At 41.2% G+C, this 10,421-nt stretch overlaps 1 protein-coding gene across 1 annotated transcript; it reads right to left on the bottom strand.

The window, feature by feature from the left end:
* Positions 1-571: 571 nt before the first annotated feature.
* LOC141110664 (trypsin-3-like) lies at positions 572-9,604 on the bottom strand. The gene is made up of 5 exons (XM_073602143.1): positions 9,550-9,604; positions 8,318-8,480; positions 7,084-7,343; positions 3,200-3,336; positions 572-776 (listed from the first exon to the last, which is right to left on the bottom strand). The coding sequence occupies exons 1-5, from the start codon at positions 9,587-9,589 to the stop codon at positions 627-629; spliced, it is 750 nt and encodes a 249-aa protein (XP_073458244.1). The 5' UTR covers positions 9,590-9,604; the 3' UTR covers positions 572-626.
* Between the last annotated feature and the right edge of the window lie 817 nt (positions 9,605-10,421).

The following is a 10,421-nucleotide window of genomic DNA, read 5'->3' as shown; positions in this document are numbered from 1 at the left end:
TGTGCCTCCTAGGAGTTTGGATAAGTTCCAAACTTATATGGATGTGCACAAGTTTGTGAAATATTAAACATTAAAAGATATTTATCCAGTAATCCCATTAGAAATAGCAGTTTGGAAACCACGGAATTTCTCCACTCTGGCTTATCCAATGCTTCCCTGTTCAACCCTCTTGGTGTCACAGATCAGCTGCGGAGCTGATCTGTGTCTCACTTTTACTGCTGTAGGCCGGCTGGCACCTGTTGTTCCACTAGCTTGTGTTCAGCTCTGCTGCACTCTGCAGCTATGGGTGCCGCCGGCCTCACCTGTTGCTTAATATATGATTCCTTCCTGCTTCTTCCTGTCTGGCCCCTCATGTGTTTCTCTATTTAAATCCCTCTCTGACTAGTTCTGGTTGCTTGAGCAACATTTGTTTCTGAGCTCCCTACGTGTAACCTGCCTTAACCCGACCTCTCGTGAACTGATCTATACATAATTTTTTTGTGTAAAAAAACCTTGGTGACTTATTGTGTTTAGTTATGCGCACAAGAGTTCTAAAAACCACAGGCAGTATAAAGCGACACAGACACTGAGATGCTGGGAACTTGCACTATGCTTTATTGTACGTTTGTTTCGGTGTAAAATTGGCTTCAGTTTTGCTCTATAATGTTCTTAATCCAGTCAAAATAGCTGCAGACTTTGGTGTAGACACCAGGAGCATTACGGAGTGCACACATTCGACCCCAGGAGACCACTCCATACAGCTTTCCATTGCAGACCAGTGGTCCACCAGAATCAGCCTGTGAAAACAAGAGGTACATCAGTGCATGAAAGTACTTAAAGGATAAGACCACTAATAATTGAAATGTGTGTTCACTTGTGTGAATCAAACCACCTTCCAGCTTCTACAAGTAAATATTCACCAGAGTACCTCAAAACCTGACTAAAAAGATATAGATGTGATACATTTAAATTATTAAACAACTTTATTTTAGTTATATCTTACTGTATAATTCCATATTTTAAATATTATGCTGGTATAGTGCTCCTACTAGATAGGCTGCTAGGACAATTTAGTTTTTGGCTTCCTCTTTAAGAATCTACCTGTGGAGATTGGGTGGCAGACAGCTCCAAGGACACTGTTAGCAAGAATCTTCTTGGGGACTGAGAGTTGCATAGATGCAAAGGGGAACCAATTGCTAACAATTGCCATTATGGAGTACAGACATACCGATATCCCCAGCTACCTCCTGAAAAGCTACTTTTGGGAGCCTAGAGAGAATCCTGTTCTTTTGCTGTTGTTGCTGATTGTTTTGGCGTATCCTGTACCCTAAACCCCTCTACTGTTAAAGTTTTCAGCAATAATTCTCAAAAAGACACCCCCTGGACTGATTTTCTTTGTCTGTGCGCTTGGGCGACTGGTGGCTTCTGTGCTATTAGAGAGAACCTGCCTTTTTCCAGTAGGTCCCCTGCAGCTCCCTTCATATAGCTCATTACCTCTAATGCCCCGTACACACGGTGGGACTTTCTGAAGTAAAATATGCGATCGGAGCTTGTTGTTGGAAATTCCGACCGTGTGAGGGCTACATCGGACAGTTTCCATCGGAATTTCCATCGCACAAAATTTGAGATCTGGTTCTTAAATTTTCCGACAACAAAATCTGTTTGCGCAAATTCCGATCGTGTGTACACAATTCAGACGTGCAAAGTGCCACGTATGCTTGAAATCAAGCAGAAGAGCAGCACTGGCTATTGAACTTCATTTTTCTCGGCTCGTCGTACATGTTGTACGTCACCGCGTTCTTGACGTACGGAATTTCCGACCAACTATGTGTGACCGTATGTATGCAAGACAAGTTTGAGCCAACATCCGTCGGAAAAAAAACATGGATTTGGTTTTGTTGACGGAATGTCCCATCGTGTGTACAGGGCATAACACTGAATCAGTTTGATCAGGAATGCCAATCTACTAGACCAGTGAGACATTCTCTCTCTTACAACTATAAATTAATTCTTACAAGGTCTTCTCAGACTTTGCTGCTTTTCTTTGACTTATGGGAGAAAGACCTTTACGTTACACTCTTCTCAGAGAGTCCTGCCCAATCCTTCAGCATTTTTAGACACAAGTTCACACCATTGTTCGGATATTTACCAACTGTACCTCCTCAAAAACTCTGCTATTTTTCCTACTGTACCATAATACATTCTCTCTAAAGACCCACAAGAAATCAGTAATAAGATACTTAGTTAACGTGACCAGCTCCTACATCCTTGCTCTGTGTAAATCCCCTTCGCCTCCGCTTTGCTGTGCTGAGGATATCCGTTTCATGGAGGATTTAACTAGTTACCCAAAGGGCATGGACACCAAGTTACATAACTTGAATCTGATCGATCCATCTGCTAACCATCATCTATCTCCTTTGGGACCTTCTTAGCTCTTCACCAACAAGCCTGCCCCTGTCTATTTTGTTCCTCATTTTATTTCAGTGGCAAAAGGGATCATACAGCACAGTATATGGAATGAGCAGTGAGAAAGGGAATGTACAACATGGTATACAGAATGAGATGGTGTATAATATGAAACAATATATTGTGAAATAGGGAATATACAGCAAGGCAACTGTTATGAGGCGTTGTGGAATAAGGAGAGCACAAATTTGCATATTAAATGAGGATTGTGGCATAGGAAACGCACAGCATGGAAAATGTGAGTAGAAACAGGGAATAAATGGCATGGCATACAGTACAAGGGGTGTGGAATAGGGAATGTACAGTATGGCATTTGCAATGAGGCACTGTGGAATAGGGAATGAACAGTATTGTATGCAGAATAAGGGGGTACAGAATAGAGAATGTACAGCATTGCATATGCATATGAATGAGGCTCAGTAGCACAGGGAGTAAACAGCATGCTATTCTGAATGAGGGGGTGCGGACTAGGAAATGTAGAATATGGTGCAAGGAATGAGGCGCTGTGAAATACGTACAGGGTTGCTTACCGAAGAGAAGCAAATTAATGGGCTCAGTTCTGCTTTAAATTTAAACTTACCTTTTCTGGTCCTGACCAGGCCCCTCTCTGCCCTGGGCCCCATAGACCAGGCAGTAGTTCTACCATTTGTCCTATAGCAGTCATATGGTTTGCTGTGGATATTCTTACTATCCTAGACATACAATATAAAGACATTTATGAATATTCATAATTCTATATATCGTCAATACTTACTGCACATGCGTCTTTGCCACCTTCTAGGAAACCAGCACAAAACATATTTGTAGTGATCATGTTTGAATAAGAAGATTTACAGCTGGAGTCCGACAAAACAGGGAGATCAAGACACTGTAATTTTGTAGCATATTGCACTAAAAAAAAAAAAACAATATATTATACTTACATTTTTTTTTATCAACTACTGTATAATGCAGTGTGATTTAAAGTGATTGTAAACACTCCCTTTTTTTTAAATAAAAATAACAAACATGCCTATGCTTAACTGCTTGGTGTAATGGTTTTGCACAGAGCAGCCCTGATCGTCTTCTGCCGTCGGTGCTCCAAGCCCCTCCTCTTCATCGGGTTCCCTCACGGAAAGCCGCTTTCCATGGGGGCACCCATGCGCTCTTGCTCTCGAGTCCTACTGCTGCGTTCATTGACACAGACAGCAGGACTCATCCCTGCTCCCATGTCACAGCTTTTTATTGACGTCAGCAGGAGTCAATTTCTCCTGGTGCTATCAATCTGTCCAATGAGGAGAGCGACAACGGCTGGAGCCTAGACTAGTGCACATTGCTGGATCGGGCTCAGGTAAGAAAAAGGAGGGGTCTGTGGGGGAGCTGCAGCACAGGTGGTTTTTTTCCTTAATGCAAATAATGCGTTAAGGTGAAAAAATGTAAGGCTTTTTTCAACCACTTTAAGGTACGAGTGATGTTATACACAATATTTTTATAAAATCATTTACATTATTCTAGGGAGAGGACGAGAGCCATTTTTCTTATAAGTAAGTATTTTAATTAAAGCGGAGTTCCAGCTAAAACTGTTTTTTCAGTTTTGCATAGTGTGAGGGAGGGTTACCTTGGGCAAAGGTATATTTAGGTTTGTGTCCCCAGATTTCCCCCACACTTCTTGTCCTGGTGATGAAATTAAATATTGCCAATGGGAAATGGGCAGTAATACAGTAAAACCTTGGTTTGAGAGTAACTTGGTGTGAGAGTGTTTCACAAGACAAGCACAAATTTTTAATAAATTTTGACTTGATATACAAGTGATATCTTGATATACAAGTGTCGTCATGTCACAACTGAGTATAAGGCCCCTTTCACACGAGGCGGGCTCCGTTTCTACGGAGCCCGCCTCGGTCCGCCGGCTCAGCGGGAGATCTGTCCGTTGATCTCCGCTGAGCCGGCGGATGACAGGTCCCTCTCTGCTCACTGAGCGGAGAGGGGCTTGTCAGGCGCCGCTGCCGCCTATGGAGGGATCGGACGAAAACGGACAGCGTGTCCGTTTTCGTCAGATCTCACCCGATCCGATCCGCCAGCGACGGATCTGGACGTAGAGCCATACGTCTGCTTTTAGCGGATCGGACAGGGTCGGATGTCAGCGGACATGTCTCCGCTGACATCCGACGCTCCATAGGCTAACATGGATCGCCCGTTCAGGTCCGCCGTCAAAACTGACAGGCGGACCTGAACGGTCCGATCGTGTGAAAGGGGCCTAAAAGAGAAGAGAGACGCCTCTAAGTGTAGCAATATGGTTACATTTAATGAAGGTACAACATTTAGCAACACATTGCTACACTTAGAGGCGCCTCTCTTCTCTTTAATACTCTGTAGCTCCTGCTGGATTTTGCTTCTACTCCCCTTGTGGAGGCTTCCATTTGTGGATGGACATTTTATGGTTACACAACCCACATTGCTATAATCTTTTTTATATGGACTATAAACTGAAGGACCTATGAATAAATAGGTTGTGGAACGAATAATTTGAGTTTCCGTTATTTCCTATGGGGAAATTAACTTTGATATACAAGTGCTTTGGATTACAAGCATGTTTCCGGAACGAATTATGCTCACAATCCAAGGTTTTACTGTAATAACCTGACAGAATATACAGTATAACCCTCCCCCCTATACTAAAATCATAGCAAAAACGGTGGCATAGAAAGTGTGAAAAAGACAAAAATACTTCAAGGAACCAGAACAAGAAACCAGAGACAGAGGTGCTCAAACTGCTTTGAAAGTCAACTTTCATGTTGATGTGGGTTTCCAACTCAGGCTGATTTATGTTAAATAATCTTATACTATCATGAGGTTATACTTGTTGTTACAAATATATTCATATGCAATGAATCATGATGGGGAATGGTTGAGGTATTCATTTTACTGGTAGTTGTCTTGAGGGGCATTATGAATGTTGTGCATTATTCTAATTCTTGCAGGGAATGAGGTTCATGGGTTTGCCTTAAGGCTACTTTCACACTGAGGCAGGCGGGCGCCAGCGGTATAGCGGCGCTACATTTAGCACCACTTTACCATCGTTTTAGCGGCGCTATTCGGCCGTTAGCGGGGCGGTTTAAACCCCTGCTAGCGGCCGAAAAAGGGTTAAAACTGCCCGCAAAGCGCCGCTATAGCGTTATAGCGTCCCATTGTTTTCAATGGGAAGGGGTGCTTTAGGAGTGGTGAATACACCGCTCCTATAGCGCTGCAAAGATGCGGCTTACAGGACTTTTTTGACCTTCATGCAAGCGCACCGCTCCAGTGTGAAAGCCCTCGGGGCTTTCACATTGGAGTGAACTGAGCGGCTCATTCAGGGCGCTTTGCAGGTGCTATTTTTAGCACTTTAGCGCCTGCAAAGCGCCTCAGTGTGAAAGTAGCCTATTGTATAATTAATTTTTTTTTAAATGACCTCGTTATTAAGGGTAATACTATTTAGTTAAAGATTGAGGTGGTTTTGTTGGTTTGCTTTGTAGCAATATTTAGCTTTGTGTTGTGGTGTGCCTGTTGGTGTTGGCCTTTTCTTACAAAGCCTGGCATTGCAGAACATTACCGGTTACATAATGGTTAGACTTTGGGGAAACATACCAGTTCCAAGTCAGTAAATTATACATACTTGTCTTCCCTCCAAGTAAAGTGCAAGCTCTGCAACTAGTATTGTAACATAATGCCTATAAGATCTTATTTTACACTTAGTTATTTTAAAAAGGATATTCCTACATTGCAAGAAAGAGGGGCAGAACTCTGGAAGCAAAGTTGCTGAAGCTGCTCTAGTTTAAACAAATCCTCTACAAGTTCAGAATAAACTCCATAAGTAAATTAAATTGATGCACATGTTCATGCATTATTACAATAGGAACAGATTTATAATGTATGCTTTTGGGATTGTTTGAGAACTTTAGGCATTCTTGTGTGTGCTGATTGAATTTACCTATCGCCATATTGTTATTTTCCCTGCTAATGTATATCTAAATCCAAGCACAAAAATGTAATGAATACCAGCTCACCAGTCTTTAGATGCTGCGTTTTTTTTCGGGGTAATGACATTTTTTTGAAAATGCAGAACAATACCTGTAGATTTGGTCAGAAATGTGGTGCTTTTTCAGTTTTCTTTGTACTCCCAAACAGGTCTTTATAGTCCAAATTAGAAGTGCAGCCTAGGGTGACAATGCTGCTCCTCTCTAGGTGTAGTATAATATGTGAATGATGTCACCCTAGGACAAGTTGTGTGTTAATGGCAAAATTGCCAGGTGGAAATAAAGGAAATATAAACTGAAATAAGGAAATCATTGCAGGATACACATCTGAGGATTGTAAGCTGCAAAACTGTATATTACAATGTTTTTGGTTTTAGATATACTTTAAAATAACCCAGACCTGCTGACTGGACAGTAAAGGAGCAGCAGCACACATATGAGTCAGTATTCTGCTGTTTCCTTCTTTCAGTATGTTTGTAGTCAATTCATGTGCATTCACGTCTTCTTCCAATCTGCTACCATGCAGGTTATACAAGTCTGATAATAAAATCGGTCCTTGCATTAACTGCAGTTGATGTTTTTTTTAATTTTTTTATAAAGTTCAGCTTTAAAACAATTATTTTTAAAGTCCAGAAAATGAACTTACCTCCAAAGATTTTCATGTTTCCCCAGCCTGACACCAGACACTGACTTCCTGCCGTTGGGCAGGAAGAGGCTACTGGGATGGGTTGGACGTACTGATTGAACTGGGCCGGCTTAGCTAGTTTGACCAGCATGAAATCGTGATCGAAGGATTTATCATCATAGAGGGGGTGCATTATAGCCTTTTCCACCTGGATACGCTGTTCCGTTCCTTCTTGTTTAGTAACATCGTGTTCCCCAAGGTGAGCAATGAAGGTATTGGGCCTGTATAAGTTGGATATAAGAATAAAGAGGAGCTGTAGATCTCAAAATGTATTAATTAAAGGTGACTACAGATAATGTGCAAAATGTAGAGGATTTCTATAAATTAAATTCATGGCAAAACATTAACTTTGCAGGACTTTGGATATTAAATAAGAAGGTGTGGGGGGTGTGACTATGTTTTGCTACCTCATTTTTTTTTCTGGTAACACAATACACATGGTACATTAAGCCACTGTGCGTTGGCTATAAAAACGCCCCTTTGAACACCACCCAATAAATATTTCTCTTTTGATAGTAAAGAAAAACTTGATGGCACCGCTAACCTTGCTCTATCAGCTAAATAATAACTTGTTTCCTATCATACTCTATCCTGTTTTCAGTATTGGATGACTTTGTGGCTACTGCCACTACTGACAAGCATCTCAAATATAATATACAGGCAATATATTAAATAAACCATAGAGATAAAATGGCAGTTGGGTTTGTGGGCATAACGCTACATGTGAATGGATTCATTATTTTTTTAATGATTTGAAAATGTAAACTATAGGAATAAAATCCGGCCACTGTTAGCAACCCTGTCAGTCCTGAATGGATTATCCAAACCTCTCTAGCTTCCATTTTTGCTAGCTCACTTTGCCTGGTAAATGCGTGGAAAAATAATGGAATTTTATGCAGGATCAACAGGTAATAAAACTGTTACTGCGGTGTTAATGTTAATAATAGACTGCATCAAATATATATATTTTTTATATTTTGCCCATAGCTACGCTTTTAGGTAAAGCATGAACTGAACAGTGGATTTCCCATTGGTCTAATTATTCAGACAATTATAGATCCCATTTTTTTGGCTGACATATGATTCTCTGATCCTATTCAGGGGCCAAAACCATTTGAGCCCTAGGCCACTGGCTTGATCTGTATTCTGCATTGCCAAGTATTACCAATTTACAAAGAAGAATCTCTGAACTTACGGCTGATAGCAATGAGCTGCAGAAATGATCCACCGTGATGAAATCAGGGATCCACCACACCATTGTCCTCCATTGTAGCTGATGTAAACTTGCCAAGGTTGAGAATGGCTAGCACATTCGTAGCCATTAATAATCTTATCGTCGTCATACTGAGGAGCAGCAGCTGCAAAGGAATCAAAAAGAGTGTATTTAAAAACACTTGGTGAAACAGAGACCGAAAATTTGTTGCCAACCTTTGGGAAAGTTGAAAACTTAATTCCCACTTGCCAACAGTATATATTCACCTTCCCTTTGCTCCCCTGCTTCTATGTTCTACCAGCAAGGGCAAACAAAATACTTCCATGTACTTGGGGTATGGATGCTCATGCATACTGACTATGTTTCAGTGCTGGGCAAATCACCAAGCACTAGCATTGTTTCATCAGGAGAGTCCATAACCTTGGGGCACTTACAACTTAAATGACTGAGTGTATTGACAGGGCAACTCCTCTTGTTTCGTGCAGCTGTTTGATATGAAGAGGGAGTGAAAGAAAGGTCAGTATGTGCTTCTGTGGGGAAGGGGAAGAAGAATGCAAAATAAAGTTCACCTTTTGCTTTGCTCTGAGACTGCTTTTTGAGAATGCAGCATCATCTAACCTCCTGCATGAAAACCAGATGTCTGTGTCCTATCAAGGAGATTGACCTTCCCTTCCTGTCTCAGGAATGCAACAGAAAGTGAGTGGAAATCTCCCCAACTCAGGCAATTCTGCTCACATTGGTCTTCTGAGCAGGTGTCCTTTTTGCAAAATGTCCCCTTATCTTTTGTTCTTGTAACAACTTTAAAATGTTAATTTCCCCACACTTAATATCTCAGTGGAAATGTTGCCTAGAACAAATGAAGATGGTGAATCTACCTAGAAGACATGCATACAGTAATACAAACATATTAAGTTTCTAATCCGTCTGCATTCTATCCAAAACAGAAAAAAATGTTTTGGATATCCCTACACTTCAAAACAGCAAAATTCCTGTTTTAAAGGTGAAGTACAGCCAAAGCTCGTTTAGCTGTATTACTGTGGATTACAAGAGTGCAGCTTGCTCTGTGATCTGTTTTCAGCTGACAGCGGGCTGAAACCCACTGTCGGCTGGATGCTGCATCCATCTAGGTGAGTATGATTTTGCAAAAAAAACAACATACTTCTCTTTTAAGTTGCAACAGAGATTATATGAGGTATAATGTGATTGGGTTTTACCTGCAAGCCCCAGGAACATGCATATCCAGATATAAAGCATAGTGAGCTGATGGTAACTCTTCTTCTTTGAATTGTTGGAATTTTGAATGGACCGTTGTCAGCTCTGGACAAGGTTTATAAAGGTCTGCAGAGTAAACAGGTTGTCGGTTCCCATGACTCACCTCCAGACATCTGACAATTCCCATATTATCTACACAGATTTTTCAGTTAATTCTTAGGAAACAATGAATACGTACATATATTTGTTCACTCTCCGTGTTTGCTGACGATACAAAAAAATATGAATGTAAGTTACTTGCTAGAGTGAAGAACCTTTGAGAGAGCTGAGGATCTGGCCAGGCCTACAGACTATTAGCATGCATTAAAAAGGGTATCTACTCAAGAGATAAAACTATAATTTTACCACTTTACAAGACACTAGTTCAGCCACATCTTGAGTATGCAATCTAGTCCTGGTCGCCAGTCCTCAGGAAGGATGTGCTGGAACTGGAGAGAGTCCAGAGAAGGGCAACAAAAATAATAAGGGGATTGGAGGACCTCAGTTATGAGGAATGACCACAAACATTAAACACCTAAACGTATTCTTCCTGGAGAAGAGATGCTTGAGAGGAGATAGGATAGCAATATACAAATACCTCAATGGTGATTCTAGCATAAGTAGAAAGCTGATCAGTCTTAGGTTGCTTAAAGTGGAACTGTAGGCTCCACAATGAAAATGGGAGGTCAGGCATATGAGACCTGCTTTTTTTCTTTAACAATAATGCTATTTACCTGCCTGTCCGCCCCTGTATAGTAAAACGCAGCTCAATGCACAAATTTGGCAACGCAGAATCTGCCAGAACTGCCTTACATGCATGGGAGTGACATCATCT

Source organism: Aquarana catesbeiana, linkage group LG10 (assembly GCF_042186555.1).
Source record: "Aquarana catesbeiana isolate 2022-GZ linkage group LG10, ASM4218655v1, whole genome shotgun sequence".
Taxonomy (NCBI): domain Eukaryota; kingdom Metazoa; phylum Chordata; class Amphibia; order Anura; family Ranidae; genus Aquarana; species Aquarana catesbeiana.
Note: the sequence above shows the minus strand (reverse complement) of the source record. Positions and strands in the feature narration are given on the sequence as shown.